At 38.5% G+C, this 20,354-nt stretch overlaps 3 protein-coding genes across 15 annotated transcripts in view; 2 read left to right on the top strand and 1 right to left on the bottom strand.

Moving 5' to 3' along the window:
- The first annotated feature begins 497 nt into the window (after positions 1–497).
- Positions 498–3,058, top strand: crebzf (CREB/ATF bZIP transcription factor). The gene is made up of 4 exons (XM_060895706.1): positions 498–645; positions 1,191–2,006; positions 2,181–2,253; positions 2,676–3,058. The coding sequence occupies exons 2-3, from the start codon at positions 1,243–1,245 to the stop codon at positions 2,236–2,238; spliced, it is 822 nt and encodes a 273-aa protein (XP_060751689.1). The 5' UTR covers positions 498–645; positions 1,191–1,242; the 3' UTR covers positions 2,239–2,253; positions 2,676–3,058.
- A 2,266-nt stretch (positions 3,059–5,324) lies between these two features.
- Positions 5,325–7,394, bottom strand: tmem126a (transmembrane protein 126A). Its single transcript, XM_060895707.1, has 5 exons — positions 7,280–7,394; positions 6,980–7,088; positions 6,688–6,881; positions 6,344–6,458; positions 5,325–5,637 (listed from the first exon to the last, which is right to left on the bottom strand). The coding sequence occupies exons 2-5, from the start codon at positions 7,075–7,077 to the stop codon at positions 5,439–5,441; spliced, it is 606 nt and encodes a 201-aa protein (XP_060751690.1). The 5' UTR covers positions 7,078–7,088; positions 7,280–7,394; the 3' UTR covers positions 5,325–5,438.
- Positions 7,395–7,488: 94 nt separating this feature from the next.
- dlg2 (discs, large homolog 2 (Drosophila)) overlaps positions 7,489–20,354 on the top strand; it is a 194,733-nt gene continuing 181,867 nt past the window's right edge. For 11 of the 13 annotated variants that reach the window (XM_060895357.1, XM_060895369.1, XM_060895364.1 and 8 more), the window contains exons 1-2: positions 7,489–8,943; positions 10,764–10,895. In XM_060895357.1, the coding sequence (XP_060751340.1) occupies positions 8,925–8,943; positions 10,764–10,895 (151 nt within the window). In that variant the 5' untranslated portion in view covers positions 7,489–8,924. Of the gene's footprint in view, positions 8,944–10,763; positions 10,896–19,710; positions 19,804–20,354 lie in introns of those variants that run through there. The other 2 variants (XM_060895353.1, XM_060895358.1) reach the window with 2 other exon arrangements.

Raw genomic sequence — 20,354 nt, 5'->3', positions numbered from 1 at the left:
GAATGAGGAAAATGAGAGGGAAAGATGGGAGGAAGAGGTGAATATTGTAGAGTAGGAAATAGCAAAGATTAGAAATGATGAGGTGAGGAAGGATCTGAGGAGAATCAAGAGTGGAAAGGCTGTTGGTCCAGATGACATGACTGTGGAGGTGTGGAAGTGTCTCAGAGAAACATAAGTGGAGTTTCTCCAGTAAGAAGATGACAGAGGAGTAGAGAAGCGTTCTATTGCCGAGCTTTACGAACAAGGTTGATGTGCAGAATTGTAGCACCTACAGCGGTATAAAGTTGATGAGCCACACAATGAAGTGATGGGAAAGAGTAGAGGAAGCTAGGCTAAGGACAAGTGGATATTTGTGGTGAACAGCAGTATGGCATTATAGTACAGTACACGAGAAAACAGCGACATCTTCTGGAGAACCGACAACACAGAAAGAAAGCCTGAGAAGATCTCGCGTGAAATCGCGGTACTGAGATCTAGCTTTATTTCCTGTTGCGCCATTTTAGGTCCGAGCCAACTTACGCACTAGGTTGTTGCCCTGTCGTCGTTGGTACGTCGTTATTTTTACGCCTTAATTTTTGTTTTTGAACTTGCTTGTTTTTTTTTTTTTTGGCTACGATTTGAAGACGGAGTGAAATAACGTCGAGGGTGAGTGAGTTGTAATATATAATCTTTTGACCAGTTCGTGTTAACGCTCTCGGTTAAAACTGCTGCATCACTTCATTAATGGCGTCGGCACGCGGCCTGCCGTAACAATGCTAACGTAAACAACAAGCCGGCTAACTAAACTAGCCATTGTTATTTTTCTCTCGTAATTAAAAATGTAAACTCGGATTGTTCTACTGTTTATATAACTAATGTCCTTATTTCTATAAGCAATATGGAAACGTATAGGCGATTTGTTTATGGTGTAAGATAAAGCCGATGTTGGCAGTTTGATAAAGTAGCTAGCTGGCTAGTTATCGCCTTAGCATTCAGTCTTAACGCGTTTCTATGAGGATATTTTTGTAAGCGGAGTATTGATCAAATTTGTGTGCACGTTGTTTATGCGCTTGAGGCCTAGCTTGTGCTTAACGAGGCATTGATTTACTATAATAATCATCTGTCTTAATATTCCAGTTTCTTATACAAACCTGTGTATTTAGGATGGAAACATGAACAGTTACTAAATTCTGGTATTTTTGCCTTTTCAGACTATTTTTTTTGCAGAAGACCATAATTCACCAGGCCAATCGGGAATCCATAATGGTAACCAGAAAAAGAGGAAGACTTGTGAGTAAAGGCGTGGATGCCATGTGCTCAAGTCCTGAAGAATGTGACAATGCCTTAAACTTCGAATCTACAAGTGCAAGCAAACACTCGTCACCAGAAAGTGATTCACATGACTGGGAACTGGACGAACTCCTGACGTCTGATTTCAACCGGGCTTTAGAAGATGAAATGCTTTCTCCTTTCCAAGACATTGGTTTACAAGATCTGGGTTTAAATGCAGAAGACAAGACGGATCAGGAATCTGATGTGAGCATATCACACACCAGAGGTTCAAGTCGTAGACAGAAACTACAGGACTTTTCTGGGCGCAACATTAATAAGAATGCCCTGGCAGCCAGATTGAACCGGCTGAAGAAGAAAGAGTATTTGAATGGCTTAGAGCAGCGTGTTGGATCTCTGACATCTGAAAACCGGCTTCTCAAACAGGAAAACACCAGCCTGAACAAGAGAGTGGAAGAGCTTGAAAATGAGACTAGGTACTTGAGAGCTGTGTTGGCCAATGAAAGCATGTTGGGGCAGCTGTTGTCTAGATTGAGCGGTGTGAACGGCATGAAATTTTCTACGTCGCTTTTCCAGGAATCCAGCGAGAACGACCACGATTATGCCATGCCAAGGAAGAAAGTGAAGGTGGAGGACAAGGATACAGCAGGTGGTGTCTGTCTGCACGTGGACAAAGACCACGTCTCTGTGGAATTCTGCACTAAATGTGCTGAGAGTGCAAGCGCATCACTTAAAATGTAGGGTCAAGTATTTTGCCTTTTCAGCGTTTTCCTGAGACTGAACTAATGTAATGAGCAGCGTGTCGGACATCACAACATTAGTTGTCAAATGACATTTAACTGTACAAATAGAGACATGGCATGTATGTAGAAACTGATTTGAATACAAGTTACTGCTAAACTTGTTGACAGTTTTCTTCTAGGTGCTTGGTCTGCCATGTGGGGTGACTGGAGCTCAGAGCATCCATGACTACCAGAACCTATGGTAAGGATCAAGATGTTGAAGACTGCACAGAAATGAGTTTCTCCTGAGATGTGCTGCAGTGTTCTGACAGTTCACGGCACAGTATGAACTTGTAAATAAGCTTTGCTGTAATTGAAGCTAACTGAAGATTTCTTTAATTCAACACTTTGGAACATGCTTATGACGCATGCAGTAGTTGGCTCTTGTCAACAGTATAAAGGGTTAATTAGTTCTTGATGTATATTGTTTTAACATGATGTAAATAGCTGACGTTTCACAAAGGGTATTTGTTGGTATACAGATAGAAGTGTAAATGGCATAGCTGAAGAGCTACGTAAAAAATTCTGACAATTCTTTTTGTTCAAATCGAGCCCTTTGTGAAATGTCACTCCTTTCCTGAAGAACATTTTTCATGGAGCCCCTTATTTTTCTTTATGCTAAAGTGGATTTGCTGTGGGGAAAACTGAAGAATCGGGACCAGCATCTTGCAACATGGCCTGGTAAAATTAAAAAAGGTAGTACAAGAAGCAGTGTAAGTTAAAGTTTTTACTGCTACACCATCATGCTGCATTTTATTTGATTAAAAAAAATGCACCTTTCTAGTATCAGTATGCAAACCAGCAAACCATTGCAGCAGAGTAAGTTAAAAAAACACTTTGGCTTCATTTTCACAATCAGAAAACATGAATAAGTTGTTTTGGGAGAGTGTGATTTGTATTTTGTTTAGAAGTTTAGAAGTGCATTGTATACAAGTCAATGTGTTTGAAATCCAAAGATTGTTTAGGATTTTGAATCAGTATCTGCAAATAAATCTTATTTTTGTCAACACTTGTGTAATGTACATTACTTTATTTTGAACTAAAATTAACAATTCTCCTTTTCTCTCTTTTAAACAGCAGTTTCTTCATTCTCTTCAAGTGTTATCCTCTCTCTTTCCTAAGTGGATAAAGAGTGGTAATAAAGTGGTATTTGTGCATTGTAATGGGCCACAAACCATGAAAACATGCTGTAGGTGTGGGGGACCTTGCTTACAAAGAACCTGGGATGGTCCAGACATAGGAAGGTGCTTTCGTGCTGATTTAATCTGATTGCAGGGTATGAATCTGAGTGAATTGTTGATTCATTTTTTTTTTAAATTTGTTTTGATGCAGCATTAAGTTGTCAATCAATATTGGCTAATTGTCTGAGGCTGAAAACGCAAAATAAAATGTTCAAATGTGGTAAATGAAAGATAGATAGATAGATATAAACTAATTAGCAATTATAAAAATAACAAATATAGTGCATCACAGAGCATCTTGTCTCCATTTGTTTGCTGGGCCATATATCCAGAATGTATCTTATCGGGGTTTGAGCTCCTAGCAAGATCCTTTCTCTCCTCATGAGTCACGTTGGTGGCTTGCTTCTATAAAAGTGCTGAATGCAACCAAAAGTATGCATCATGTTTGTTACACTTCCTGAAGTGTGCTCTGATCGGAGTTTAATGGATGTCTCGCTACATTCCTAAGGTTTGCTTTGTAGAGATGGTCTCAGACCAGATATGTTGTTCTGTACCCGAGTCTGCTTCACCTGTTTAGTAAGCGAAACACACTGAGGGTGAACTAGATATCATATCAAATTAAACCTGCGGAAATGCTGTATATGCGAATGCGCTAAACGGATATTCTTCACTTTTGTACAGTGCAGGTGATTCCCTCTTTGCCATAAAAGTGAAAAAACTGTGTTAAAACTGCAGTTTAATATTTTGCTAGATGTTGCATTTTTTTTCAGGTGCTTGAGTAATACTACATTCTCACAAACAGCAATTTTATCACTGCCAATTGCTGTGCTGTTAAGTCACCAGTAGGTGTGTATTACTGGATGCTATAACTCTCCTTGTGGGTGGGTTGGTAGGTGGCACAATTAGCATTCCAATTAAATTTTATTAATGCTAAAAATTAACCATTTTGCATAGTATGCTATGCATATGAAATTCATATATGCATGTATATTATGAGATGGTAAAGCAGTATGTGCTTTTTCCACAGACTATGCGATCTACTGTCTTCATTCCCATTGTAATTGCTGCACCAAGTTGTTCCAATTTTGCATAAGGTTCTGTGTTGATACAGTCATGTCTTGTAAGCAACACTCACTCGTTTTGAAGGAAGTTGATGAAAATAATGGTTTCTGGGTTTCCTGTTGCTTAGAAAGCTGAATTAAAATTTGTTTACAATTGCCTTGCTTGCTAATACGTATACCACCAGTTTTAGAATTTCATTACAAGTCTCCCTGAAAACACCCACAGCAAAATTCCCAATAACATTGTAAAGTGCCTGATTGAGAATGCAATTGTGAGTGAGAGTACTCGGATACAAAGAAAATGTGGCCATTAGCTTGTCCTATTAATTTTTTTTAAGCCTACATTTTTGATAATGCTGTGTTCATATGCTATTATGTTGTCCTAACGTGTTTGTCACTTGGTCAGTACTCGATGCTTGAAACATAAACCCTCCTGTTAATTTTCTCATCCAATGACCTGTTTGCACACACAGATTCTAGGAGTATTTGATTATGATTACATGTACTGTTTTACTAAATAAGAATATTGGAAGGTAGCACAATGATTCCCAGGTTTGAGAGTTCTGTAAAGGGTGGGTTGAGTTTATTTATATTGGAGGTAATTCTTATTAACTGCACAGAAAAATGGGAAGAAATTTTCTATGGAAGAAATGAATTCTTTAGATTTGTTCAAAATATCAGACTTTAGGTTATTAATGGTTAATGATGTGCTTCTGTTACACTACAGAGCTTAAAGTTAATTTATACGAAGTAATTTTATCAAAAAAAAAACAAATATTTGGTTTGGGTTTCAAACATGTGTATATATGGCAAAAAATTAGATTTTTATTTTAATAATACACTTTAAAAGGAGCAGGTTACATTCATAAAATGTTTTCAAAATTTGTCCTGTGTTTTTTGATCTATAAATGTAGTTCTACAGTTTCCACTATGAGACGTCTGCATTATTTATAACAGTGGTCTGCAATTACAGCTATTCTTGGACTTGCTGTTAATTAGGTTTGTCGACTTATGAGGAAATGAGATTGGACTTGGTGCATTAGGATTTATTAGTTTAAATAAAGAAAACAAACAGGATAGTTTATGGTATGTTTTTTAGATACAGTCAAGACATAAGCACATTTTCTTTTAAGTAAAATATCTGCTTAGTCATGCAAGTCCTCTCTGTCTGATTCTGGGAGTTTAAGCATCTTCACATAGATATCATGGTTCTTGGAGCCTAAATATGTACCAAACAGTGTCTGTAGTAATAGGACAGCATACATTTTCCTCACAATAGGCTTGCTCAGTGTCCTCCAGAAGCGGATTACGTTCCCCTTCTCTGGCATTGGAGCACTGCTGTACCTGCATAGGAAATAAGGATATATATTTTCATATGAAATATGCCTGAAGATTTATTAACATGTTGTCGGTAACCACTTTATCCTGGTCAAGACTGCAGTGGAACAGGAGCATATCCTAGAAGCACTGGCTAAAAGGTGGGGTGCCATGGACATACACATTCACATAGTTTAGCTAGTCCATCTACTGGAATTAACAGTGGGAGTTAACCTGCTTGTCTCTGAGAAGTGGTCAGAAGCTCACAATTAAACCTGGAACCTTGGCACTATTAGGTGGCAATGCTACTCACTGCATCACCACTCCACCCAGATGGTGTAACATGCAACTAAAAAGTAAAACAATTCATCAATATGCTAATCACAATTATAAAAAATAATTAAAGGTGCATTAAAATTTAAGGAGCAATATTTTGAAAGCTACACTACTGAAAATGAATACGTTTGCTACCATTTCTCTGAAGAAACCCATATGACTCATTAGATGATTTGTTATACATGGTTGTGAATTTTGTGTGAGGACAGTTATAAAGGTTCATTGTTAATGACAGGAATGTTGCTATTTGAGATTTCTGACAGCCAGAGGAACACCTTCTAGCAAGACTAAGATCTTCTAGCAATGTAAGACCTTCTGGTAAGATTTTAAACTGCTTAACATGTCATGTAGGACTGTCTGAAGAGATGTATCTACCACATGAATAAAATAAACGCACCTCGCTGCAAGCCCAGCGCTGACTGGCAATGCCAACAAAATAGGGTATATTCCACCACCAACTACACCTACTAAGGCACCCCTTAGCAGGACGCAGGTTGGGCAGTTGAGGTCACCTGGAAAAAAACAAGAAATATAACTTAGCAGCAGCAAACAGCAAACATGTACCACGTGGGATGTGGTAGCTCAGTGGTGTTGGACTACTGATCGGAAGGTCATGAGTTCAAATCCCAGGTCCAACAAGTCTAAATTGAAATTAATTGTAAGTCACTCTGGATAATGGTGTCTGCTAAATACTTATAATGTAAATGTACTTTACCTTTTACATTGATATTAGGCTCTTACCTGCTAATAAGGGCTTGCTGACAGTTGCATTAAATAATGCCACAGTTGTAAGAAAAGGAAGTACAGACATGGGAAGACTGGATGTAAATCGTCCTTGAGTGACATTGAGCGCACGTCGATACAAACTGTTTGCGATCAGACCCGCAAGTCCAGCATTAGCACCCAAATAAACCGGGCCATATGCGTACAGCTTCCTGTTGAAGGACAGTTACTTCAGATGATGCAAAACATGAAATAGGACAACGATCCAATAGGCCAGGACACAGCTGGAGGACTATTTCAGGCTTCCTACCTGTCAAAGTCTGGTAACTTTTCAAATCTCCTGGACATCATTTCCATGATCATAGCTCTGGACATCTGCTGCCCTTCACTTGTGTCTTTCAGAGACATTTTTCCTGTTTCTGCACAACATGATCAAACAGACACGATATCTTTTACTAGATAATAAACAATTAACTATTTATGCCAGTCAACAAACGATAAACAGAGGTGTGTTTAGGTTCCATATCTTTACATGACAGAAATATATCTGGCTCATATACATGATCAACAAAAGCTTGTTGTATAGGTGCCTCGTTCTGTTATCACTTACCTTTGCAGTTAGTGAGTTACAACACTGATTTGTGATAACAACGTTCCTTTTATCCCATCCCACTTCTTCAAACCGCATAGGGCGCCGCCATAACTAACCACATGTTACACTGAACTTTCACATCAAGAATCGGCATAAAACACGGCTTCCGATTGGTTCATTTTTACGCACGCGAGTAAAAACGTGTCATCCTATTGGCCCTTAGATTGTGTCAATCACGGCTTGTGAGTACTGACCCAGCCCCCGGTTGCTAAGGCGAAATCAGTGATGCTGCTGCTGCTGCTGCTGCTGAAATTGCTGCACTCGCCGTAGAGAGTCTACAATCCCATCCTGACAAGAGACGAAGCCAAAGAAAGACGGGACAAATGTAAAGTAACTCTTCTTTACATGAATAAAGATACGAGGTTGTTCTAAAGATTTGGGAGTTTGAATGGTTTCGGTTTATAATGTGTTAGCTTTAAACTTGCAGGTGTCTCCCGACAGGCGTCGCACCGACATGCTGCTGTTTGCTGATATTAGCCGATCCTATTGACTAGCAGGATGCTCCAGTAATCCAACCATCCGGATGTTGTTTATTCGCATACACACAATAATGTATGCAGCTACATATGTTCCTTTGCGTTATACTACTTTAGGTGATTGACATTAGCTTCCTGTGTCTGAACATCATTATGAGTGAATGTCAGTTTGGAGCATCTGCAGAGGAAAGTCTACTCTGACACTGACACTTCTGCAAAATGTCCAGGCTCCTGTATTGATCTTGTTTTTTTGTTTGTTTGTTTGTTTTGAGACATTTTTATTAATCATACTGTAAGCCATAATAAGTACTGACAGCTCTGGTGTTTGTCTCAGGATGACAACTTGGGCATAAAGCTGATCTGAATGGAACAAGCCATTTAAATGAGTTTACATAACTACTGATTGGGATAAGAGTGTCCGAGTTTACGACTTTAAAAAGTTCTCCGTCCGCTTACAGGACTGCACTAATGTTCTGCGATTGCTAAACGTGAATACAGTATTAATCCATCCACCCAGCACTGACCAGCACCACTGCGCCTTTAATATTTCCTTGAGCTGTGATTGGGTCTCACTTCAAATCTCTTCTTATCAAATCCTTCTTGTGACCCAGGAGGCTTCCCTGTCTGGACACTTACAGCTAAAAGGAAACGCCTTATGGATGCAGTGATCAAAAGCATTTCTACAGAACTGGAGAAGAATAAAGGTCCTGCATCAAAGTCACTTTTATAAACTTTGTTCTTTATTTGTTCCTCACTAAATGGTGGAGAAAAGATGGACAGCTCTCTTTAAAATGCTTTACTCAAAATCCCTTCTAGCTGGATACTCCTGTATGTCGGTATACAGATTTATCACAGTCAAAGCGGACACACATGGAGTCACTTTGTGCTGATGGAGCTTAAGTTCTCTTTTACGTGATGTTGTGATGACGACTGTCTCAGTCTATTGGATTTCAAAAGTGCAAGCTGAGCTAAATGCCATGTACCGTGGCTGCACGACTGCAGCTGCGAAACTGGCTAATAACTCAGTACTTTAAAGCTTTCCCACTGGCCCAAGACTTCCAAAGCCATCAAACCAATGAAGGGGAAACATCTGTGTGGCAGTATCATCCGGATATAAAGAAGAAAGCATGCCTTTAAGGAAAAGAGGTGAGATAAAACAAGATCACGCTAATGTCTTGTAACGGAAAATCTTAAAACATTGGCAGGTTATTATAAAAAGCTCATAGCCTGTCATTTGTAACCATTATGTCTACTGTACATGCTAGTAGTTATACTTTTTTCAATTATTTGATTATTAAACCTCCATTAAGATGTAATAATATGTACATTTGCAGCAACGGATGTCAAAGTCTAATTACAGAGTATAGTGTACATGCACTATGCAGTCAAGAGACTATAAATAGACTCTAGAATGGACTTCAAGTGTCATAAGCTTCATGTCTCATATATCACGACTGTTTAATAGCCCATACCAAGGGGAAGTAAAGTTTTTACAAAGCTTTTCTGCCAGACTAAAAGACATTAGAACCCATAAGTGCCATCCAGAGTGCGAGTGAAGGGAATTGGATTTGCAGGCTAATAATGACTTCTTCTAAAATGTCAAATAACTTTTACTCTGAGAGGTCAGTTCATGCTAGTGCTGTCTGACATTAATACTGAAATTACGCCCAAAACTCGGCTTCTCTGGATGTCAGTATACACAAAGCAATTATAATAATATTATTATATAATTGCATAATAATAGTTTTTTGCAATTTATTGCATTTGCATTTGAATTCATTTTCATTGAAATCATTGAATTCAGTAGCTATAGTGAATAGGAAAGGTAACTAGTCAGCCTTGAGAAATGACAGCCTGGATGTGCTACAGGTCCTGGGAGGTTCCTGAGAGATTAAAGAAGTAGCTGATACAGTGAAACAAATAGCACATGACTGAGCTGTAATGTGAGGTGTAGGTAAAGGTGTAGGGAAAAAAAAGAGCACACATTTCAATCATTCAAGCGTGGAATAAAAAACTTTGTGGCATGCTGTTTTTGAAAAATAATAATTGACAGGATGTTGTGATGCGACCTGAACAAAACGGACTCTTTTCAGCATGTCCTGAAGCGTGTATTCCTCTTATATCATTGTAATTTTACAGACATTTCAACTTTTTTATTTGTTAGTGTACAATACTGTACTACCCACTGTGTGTGCGTATGAGAGAGAAGGAGGACTCAGGAGAGGTGACTTTTAGCAGAGCCTCTTGCTTCCTTTTATTTTTTGCAGGCGTTCTGTTTCCTTTCTTTTCCCTCCAAAAACACTACGCTACTCACGGCTTGTTATGTTCACGTTCACATTCAAGACAACACAAGTGTGCGGTGTCTTATGTCGGCTTCTCTCTCTCTCTGGCTCACACACTGCCCTGAAAGGACATACAAAGCACTTAAGTAAACACAGAAGTATAATCACACACATGCGTGTTACCTGTGCCAAGTTACCTTCCGGTTCACCACTGCTCGAAAACATCCCACACACACACACACACACACACACACACACACGGCATAAATTGACCTGTGTTATAGTTAACCATAATGGTATGGAACATCCTGAGATGACTTACATTATATTACAGTTATACACACTCTTTCCCTCATTGTATATTTTTCTCAAAAAATAAAAAGCTTGTTTATGTGACTGAGACTTTGTTAAATAACAATTCAGTTTTTATGTCTATTTGTAATTTGGATTAGATTACGTGGATCGTCTGCTATAAAAGTCCTAGAAGTGATTATAAGTGAAGGAGTTATTATTATTTGCAGTAAGTGAGAACATATTAGAACTTTTGACCAATCTGATGAATTCTGACTGTTGAATTTAACAGCTCTGTGCCCTGAAGATGTTAAGGAATAATTGTCATGTAGAATAACAACAATAATCCCACTTGGTCTCAGTGACATTAATTCTGTGTGGCTGTTTTGGCAGATACGGCCCGAGCATTAGGGCTGTTGGAGGATTACTGTTCCAAACTGAAGAAGCCAGAGGAGCAGCAGCTAAAAGCTGCCATTCTGCGAGTGATGGGCATTTTGAGAAGCAGCCTCTTCCAGGCGCTCATAGGTGAGTATTCAGACTTTAATATGTAAGGGAGAACACGCGCACACACACATGCAGACATACTGAAACAGGAAACCTGGGGCCAGGGTTATATGTAATTTGATGTAATATTCTGTGAAGCTTCTCACATCGATTTTGGTGTGCAGTTTCTACGTGCCGGTTCCCGTAACAAAGAACATCTTTGCACAGGCTCTTAAATGTGTTTATAATTGCTGATGTCATGTTTGCTTCAGGCACAGCTCGTTCATTCTTTGTGCAGATTTGGTTCTTTCCTCTGAAATACAGTTATTTTTAGTCTTGCTGATTTGGCAGAATATGTATTGCAGGGCCTGTTGTCGTTTTCACGTGTGCCTCATAATCTTTCTTTCTTATTGTGTTTGTGTGTTAAAAACCTTCAAAATCTTTAGTCGAGTTTTTAGTCTCCCAGCAGTTTTACATGATCACTTTTTTGTATTTGCTTCATTTTTGTTGTTAGAGTTCTTGATTAATTTGTTTTTTTTTTCTTTTAAGGTCATTTGTCATGTACATTTATGAGAAGTCATAATACAATACATATATAGCTTACAATATTTCATGACAAAATGCCCTAAATATCAGAACCAAGGTTTTTGTGATTTGTCATTTACAGTAGTGCTTGAAAGTTTGTGAACCCTTAAGAAGTTTATATATTTCTGTATAAATATGACCCCAAACATCATCAGCTTTTCAAGTAGACAAAGTGAACCCTATCAAACAAATCAGACAAAAATATTTTACTAGATAATCTATTTATTAATGGAAAATATTCTAATATTACATATCTGTGAGTTACATATTACATGCCTGGTGTGACCTTTAATAATGTGGAATATGTAGAAATTCCAGTCCTTATGGATTAGACACAGGTGAGTGATATGTTTACTTACATGCTATACATTTGAAAATGGAAGATTTTTGTTCATGGTACACATTTGTAAGTGTATTTTTTTACATACACAATACGGAGTTATTTAACCACCAGTACTCTACAGTTCTTCTGACCCTGCAATATTAATATCAGAGTTTTGCTGACGTTATTGTTCTCATAACCGAGCTGACTTGTGCAAATCATCAGGGGCTCAATGGTTATCATGTCATTTTTAACCAATAAAAGCAATGTGAGTGTTATAATAATTGCTTAATATGGTTTATAATAAAGTACTAAATTTCCTTTAGAATATCTTTACTCTGATTAAAATTGTAAAGTTACATAAATGTAAATAGTTTTATTATTGGAATCATGTCCTGCAGGCAAATTAGCATCTTTCTTTCTTTCTTTCTTTCTTTCTTTCTTTCTTTCTTTCTTTCTTTCTTACATTACGTATGTGATTAATCTAAGCATGTAGGTTCTAATGCTGAAAGCTTTTAGAAAAAAAAGAAAAGAAAAAAGAAAAACATTAATAAAAATAACATCCAGTGAACAACAGTTCTGTGTATGGAAATTGTTTGATGATGAGAGAGGTCAAAGGCTCATCAATCTAGAACTGTCCAGTTTCATTGAGCTTGTGACTTTGTAGTCTCATATTTCTGTTCCTGTCTGAGAGGAGTCGAACCCTGTGGTTGATGTGCTGTGCTTTCTGAGATGCTTTTTTGCTCACCACAGATGTAAAGTGTGTATCTGTTAGTGTGATCCAGTCTGGCCATTCTCCTCTGATCCTTCTCATAAACAAGCTGTTTCTGCCCGTAAAACTGTTATTAACTAAATTTACATTTACATTTCTAGCATTTAGCAGATGCCCATATCCAGAGCTACTTAAATTATCTCATTTTTTTATACAACTCAGCAATTGAGGGTTAAGGGCCTAGCTAATTTTTTTTTCATGTAGTTTTAGTGTAAATTCTATAGATTGAGATATTGAAGTGTAGTCCAATAATAAAAGCATTCTTGCTAATAAAAGCATTATTAATGTTGTAATACATATTGTTCAGGTAATTTAAATTCTGCACCACTGTATCAGTTAAATATCTACAAATGAATTATGGACATTATTATATATTATGAAGTCCTCATTTTGCCTCACTGCTTTTTTATGAGAATATTTCCATCCTTTTCTATTATTATTCTTATTCTTATTATTATTATTATTATTATTATCATCATTATTATTATGACTCCTTAACCATGACTGCTTCATGTCTTTAGCAGGCTTCATTTTTACATTTATTTAAAACACTCAAGACCTGTCTGTCTGTGAGCCCTTACTTATTGATAATCAATAAAGTACCATTAAACCATAACGGGTGAGTAGTGCTTCCTGAAATAGCAATAATCATCTTATGAGGCATTAGAGTGTGTGTAATCTGGTCAGCAGTCTGAAGACTGGAGGTCCATAATGACTAGTGAAGCTGTTGTACTCCAGCACAGTGTATTTAAAATGGAAAAAGGGTTGGAAAAAAAGTCATAGTATACATCTCTATTGAGGGCACAAGAGAGGCTTTCTTTTGCAGTGTTGCAGGAAGCATTATCCTGCTGAAAGAGACCACTGAAATGAAGAGTTGTACTTGCTCTGCAGCAAAGTTTAGGTAGGTGATACATGTCAAAGTAACATCTACATGAACTCCAGGACCCAACTTTCTTAACAGAACATTTCAACAGAAACATTGTTTACATTGTTTACGTAACAACGTTTGAGCACTCGGACCGGTCTGTGGCTCTGTAGCCTCATACACAGCAAAAGCCTTTAGTTCTTTTGTGGGATCAGTCCAGACTTGCTAGCCTTATGAGTCTTAGGCACCCATGACCCTGGAGAACAATTCACCAGTTATCCTTCCTTAGAACACATTTGATACATTTACATTTACAGCATTTGGCACACATACAAAAAACAGAAGAAAAGAAAGTGATAGTTCAAGTATTTCATGAATAAGTAGGTATTCAACCGACGTTTGAAGATAGCCAGTGACTCAGCTGTCTGGACCTCTAGGGGAAGTTCATTCCACCACCTTGGCGCCAGAACAGAAAAGAGTCTTGTAGTATACCTACCTCTTACCCTGAGAGATGGTGGGACCTGAGGGTGCGAGGTAAGAAGCAACTGGTCCATTTTTGGCTTCTTAGGCAAGCATCAGTGTTTTGAATCGGAAGCCAGTGGAAGCAGCACAGCGGCGGGGTGGTAGGTTCTAACATCTACGTAGAAGGAATGCCGTTATAAAGATGCTCTGACAGTCGTTACCTATTTTTCCTGCTCCCAGAACATCAACTTCCAGAACTGACTGTTCACTTTCTGCCTAATATATCCTACACTCTCTAGATGTAACAAGAGTGTAACAAGATAATCAATGGTATTCACTTCACCTGTCAGTGCTTTTAAGGTTATGGCTAATCGATATACTATAAAACACATTTAGCTGCATGAAATGTATGAAATGTGCTATAAAATAAAACTAGTATCATGTTCTTAATATAAAGAGATCATGGCCCTTTTGTCCATCATCATAGCTGGCTTTCTTTTTAAGACTCATTTGCTAAGTATTCATTATCATGCCTATTCAGTTTGACACTTTGCCAGTTCGGGAACCTGACTGCAGTCTGCCAATTTGTTGCACAGAGATCTTTACTGGACTCCATTTGTCGCTGTCAAATGAACAAGGTTGAATGCTGCTCTCTTTAATAGTCTGGCTATGACTCTGCGCTCATGTTTCCACAGAGCCACCGTCCCACAAGGAGGCTTTTTTGTTCTCTGCTGCTAAGTCATAATTAAATAATTTCTCTCCTGGGATGGCTTTCCCTGACAGGATTATAGAGAGGGAGGGAGTGGGGGAGGGAGAAGGGAGATCTCTGGTCCAACAACAATGTAAAAGCAACCACAAGACACTGAATGTGGGTTTCTAGAATTTCAGGAAAGCCCATTATTGTCATGTGATTTAAAAAACCTAGCAGCGTATTTTTAATGAACATACATAACAGGTGAAAATGATATGTTCCTTGAGCCTTTTAAAATTCCATTTTTCATAACTGTATCATTTATGGTCACAGATGTAACTTGAGCCCCTATCTTAATATGTTGTAGGACAATCATATTTAACATGTGGCCTTCAGTTAATTATTTGGCTTTAAAGGGTATAAACTTTTATTCACTTTCACTATTCAATTTCCTTCAGGTGATGTGGGTGGGTGTCTGGCATGTTTGTGGACTGGCAGTGCTACAGTACAATGTCACCAGGTTTGAAGGTGTATGTGTGGCAGGCTGTGATGTAATTGCCTCATTCTGAGGAATACTATTATCCACCTAAACCCTGACCAGGATATAGCGGTTACTGAAGATAAATGAATGAATGATACCTGTGCAGTTCCATTATTATTTAATCATGCAGAACCCTAGAATTTTTGTGCTATTAAATACCACCGTTGGAAAGTAACTTTAAGCCCTACTGATATGCTGAATGCTGTGAACTAAACTCTGAAACTGTAGGACTGACCCACACAGTGTTCTTAGGTTAATGGTCAGTGGTCTTATATCATGTGTCAGTGGTCTTGAATCTCAGTTCAGTGGTCTTAGATCACATGTCAGTGGTCTTGAATCTCAGTTCAGTGGTCTTAGATCATGTGTCAGTGGTCTTGAATCTCAGTTCAGTGATATTAAATCCCAAGTCAGTGGTGTTGGATTTCAGGTTTGTGGTCTAATTTAGCAGGTCATTGTTTTTAGATCCCAAGTCAGTGGTGTCGTGTCTCAGGTCTATGGTTTAAGATCACAGGACAGTGTTCTTAAATTTTAACTGAGTATTCTTAAATTTCAGATCATTGGTCTATAATCACAGTCTAAATGCTCAGGTCAGTTGTCCTAAATCTCAAGTCAGTGGTTTTAGAGCTCAGATCAGAGGTTGTAGGCCACAGACACAGTGAATTCAGCCTGTATTTAGACACTGTGCTCGGAAAACAGTACCTCTGATCACTCTGTACTTGTTCTGCTTGTACATGCTGATCTGCAGATATAAATGTGCTGCAATGTTTCTGTTACAAAGCCTTTAGCTCCAGAGCATTAGCACATACAAACTGCTGAACTGCTCTGCGTCTACCATCAATTAATTCAGTCATGATCTACTTTAGGTTTATGTGTATACTTTGGACAGGCAAATGTAGCCACCTTGTGGAAATGAAAGAGAATGCAGTCAAATAAGTTTAACTGACTTCTGAATGTCCCCTTGCAGTTAAGTCAGCAAACATCACTATATCTAAAATGCCATAGTTTTTGAGAATAAAAAAAGTAAAGATCTTAATCGTCTTTAGTGCCTCAGTCCTGTGTCTGTACAGCAACAATGACTGTTTCTAGTGAAATGGAATGTGCACTTTCTGACACAAAGTGAATAAAATTAACTTGTATAGTAATGTAATGTAATGTAATGTTAGTTCACATTACATCACATCACAGCTGGTGACCTTTGAAATAACCTTTGAGTGGCCTGAATGTTTAATAAAACTGTATTTTATATAGCACCATATAGCACAGAGTGCACCACCAGAGGGCACCATGGGGTTTCATGGAGTCGGTTCAGTCACAGAGTATTTTTTTCTTGTTTAAAGCTCTTTTCCAGAGGCCTAAATAAGTCCTGGACTATATTACGATAAACTGAATCTGGTGTTGCACAAATGTTTTTTTCTCAGTTTTTCGTCTCATCATCAGAAATACCATGAGGACAGTCTGCCATCCTTCTGTTTTGTGATTCAGTGTTTTGGCCTTGATGAATATCATTTCCTACAGCCGAGCCCAACACGCGTACCTGCCATAGAGCTTAAAGCTAATTCTCTGTTAGTCGCCATGGGAACGTGGATATTTTCCAGATTTGCATTTGTAGTGAGAAAGCAGAAGCGCCAATGTATACTGGGGCCCTGGTTGATGTAAGACAATGAAGCTACCCACTTCTCAATATAACTGACTTTTCTAATAAATTAATTACTGAGGGGAAAACCAAAGCTTGCAGCAACAAGGTGGTTGCCGGTTAATGAATACAAAAATACTGTCATGTATTAGCTATGATAATTTTGATTTGATTTGATTTGATTTGAAAAATGAAAATGGAACAATAATATAACTGTCAAGTCCACACATAGAAACCACTATCCTTCTTCCAGACTAGGAAGTGTGTTGAGTGAAACCCTTTGCTCTGCAACATAGGCTTTACTATTTTGTTCACGTCACTGTCCAAGAGGGAACAAACGTCTTGAGACAGAGCAGCAAACACAATGGTGTCTGATATTGATGAAGATTTGTGCTCTGAAAAGTTGAGACTGACCAAAGAACTGACTGATGGGGATGTAGTTGATGCTTAGTGTGTGGTGTATTCATTTTAATGCAGCACATCAGCAGGATGAGATACAGGGAATTTTTAATGGTAGTGGTGGTGCTGATTGACATTTTTAATTGGGGTCTCAGGGATGTTATTGTTTGCATGTGGCCGGTGTGGCCACATGCCAGCCTGTGGTGTTTTGAAGGTCACTTTTGACTTTGAAAGCCAGCATAGGTGCACATATGCACAAGAAGGTGTCCAGGTGATATTCAGCACCACATGGCAGCTAGGAGGATGAAACAATCCACCCATACCCTACTAATGCCCATCTTTGTGTACCAGAATTATATCTCGTTAATATAAAACAGCTATTTGTATTACAGCAAGACACATACATTTGTATTCATTTTATAAGCAAGAATTGGAGAATGTTAGATATATTATAGAACATTTAGCTTGCGGGGGGGCACGGTGGCTTAGTGGTTAGCACGTTTGCCTCACACCTCCAGGGTCGGGGTTCGATTCCCGCCTCCATCTTGTGTGTGTGGAGTTTGCATGTTCTCCCCGTGCCTCGGGGGTTTCCTCCGGGTACTCCGGTTTCCTCCCCTGGTCCAAAGACATGCATGGTAGGTTGATTGGCATCTCTGGAAAATTGTCCGTAGTGTGTGATTGCATGAGTGAATGAGAGTGTGTGTGTGTGTGCCCTGCGATGGGTTGGCACTCCATCCAGGGTGTATCCTGCCTTGATGCCCGATGACGCCTAAGATAGGCACAGGCTCCCCGTGACCCGAGGTAGTTCGGATAAGCGGTAGAAGATGAATGAATGAATGAATGAATTTAGCTTGCACAACTTTGGTTGGGGGTATTCCTGCCCTGTGTTTGTAATATTATCCCAATAATATTTTGGGGTTTCATACATGTACTCCGGTTTCCTCCTACAGTCCAGAGATATGTGTAGTAATCTGATTGGCATCTCTAAAATAGTGTTAATAGGTGCCCAAAGACATCTGGGAAAGGCTTTAGGTTTCCTGTTACCCTGTGTAGGATAACTGGTCCAGAAATGCATGGATGGATGAACTGTCACTGATGAATAACTATCTGGGTATTGCAAATGTTTTTACAATAATAGTAAAGGAAAGTGCAGCACAGTGTGAAGAAGCTCAATTGGCATTTTGTTGGGCATATTTCCCAAGGCTGGGTTGTTTTTTCCAGGCTGCCAAGTATTTGAACTGGAAACTAATCAGTGATACATAACCAGAATTAAGATAAGTTTCCACTTTTTGTGTCAGATTATAGCTATTTTAGCATAAAGTGCAACAGTTCAGGTTTCAGTTTTGGTGTGAGAACGTCTCTGATTTATAACTGAAAGTCTACCCTTTGATAGAGTGATTGTGTATCTTCTAGTTGTTCATTCCATTGTGAAATATATTTTTTCCTATTATTTATTGTTAATGTCTCCTGCACACATAAATTAAAAACAAATTAATGAGTGAATGAAAGATGTGTGAATGTATTGGAGTTGGAGTTTGTATATGATAGCGTGTATATGTGTTTGTTTTTTAGTGGGTTTTTAGTATTTTCTTTTGTTTTTCCTGCCCACACTGGAATAATCTCTTTTATGAAAGGAGCTGAGATTAATGTCGCAATCCCACCCACCCACTTGTTACATAATATTAGAGAAACTGAACTTTAGCCTATGTGTTTATGTGTGTGTGTGTGAGAGAGAGAGAGAGAGAGAGAGGAAGAGAGAAATGCTAAGGCTGTTCATCTGTAAAAATTTTTTTTAGGTCTAAGTTGTGGTTGCCTTGGAAACACAGCAGATAAACTGTCTTGCAGTGGCCCATGCATTCTTTGGTTTACTTGAATACATTTCCTCATTCATATTTAGAATGTAAAAATTGTAAAGTAGGTAAATACCCATTACAATCACAACCCGGTAACAATGATCTTGAGAACACACTGTAAAAATGATCAACAGTAATAAACAGTGAGAAATGCCATATTATCATTAACATTCCTACACACTAGCTGCTTCTGTATGCTGAGGTGATGCTTTATGCCTGTGGGTTTAATATCAATTTACAGTGCAACAATAGGTTGGGACTCATTTTAAACTATGTAGTTGTCACGGTGAGGCAAAGACGAGTGAGGATCCAAATGCAGTTTAGATTTTTAATAGACCAAAACAAGAAACAGGCAAACAAACAAGCAGGCAGGCAGGCAAAACACTGAGCAAGACAGGAAACAGGAACATAGATGTAAACACACAACAACAACCAACATCAGGGAAGTGAACAAACAGAGTAGATATAGCAAACAGGAACCAATCACAACGCAGAGACAATCAGAGACTAAGACGATACACCTGGGGGGGAGATAGAGTGCAATTAGTGCCCATGGTAACAAATGAGTGGGCGGAGCAAACAATTAACAGCAAGGCAGACAGCAGACAGAAACAGGGCAAAACACAGACAGACTCATTACAGTAGTATCTGCTATTTATTATTTACTGTTAGTAGTACATTCACCCCATACATAGACAGGAGTCCAGAGAACAAAATTGGCCAAACTCTGGGAGGGAAAAATGGCTTATTCAGTGTTCAGCTGCCTTGTAAGGTAGCATGAGTTCCAGTGTCTCAAAAGAAGTACATGCTAGCCCTCACTATCTCTGGTAGGTAGCTATTTATTAATATGAAAGCAAGATAGTGTGTAGGAATTAATGAAGGCTAACACTTGGTGAAAATGGGGTAGAATGAAAATAAGATATATTAAAAACATATTGAGATTTGAGCCAAATTTCACATTCTTAGAACCCCAGCAAAATAATCCATTGGACTGCTTACTTTAGGTAAAAAGATTAACTGCAGTAAAATGAATGGTACATGGTACTACCATCTATGGGGACTAGGCATACTCTTTGTTAGCAGACATTGTTGCATGTGCTGCTCAGCATATCTGACAAGATGGCGAATCCACACCTGAATCCTGTGCTAGCTTGCTGAGAAGTGTCTGCAGTGATCTGGCATACACACACACAGCAAGGGAAAGGCTAGAAATCAGTACTGCAGAATAAACACGTTACCAATACTTTAGACAAACACACTGCACTGCACTGCACGAAAACAATATTATTAATCTTTGCACTGCTCTGCAGTCATTTGTGTTATACTGCTGCACATAACCATTGTGGTTTAAAACAACAAACTACAGCATCATAAATAA

Source organism: Tachysurus vachellii, chromosome 20, assembly GCF_030014155.1.
Source record: "Tachysurus vachellii isolate PV-2020 chromosome 20, HZAU_Pvac_v1, whole genome shotgun sequence".
Classification (NCBI taxonomy): domain Eukaryota; kingdom Metazoa; phylum Chordata; class Actinopteri; order Siluriformes; family Bagridae; genus Tachysurus; species Tachysurus vachellii.
Note: the sequence above shows the minus strand (reverse complement) of the source record. Positions and strands in the feature narration are given on the sequence as shown.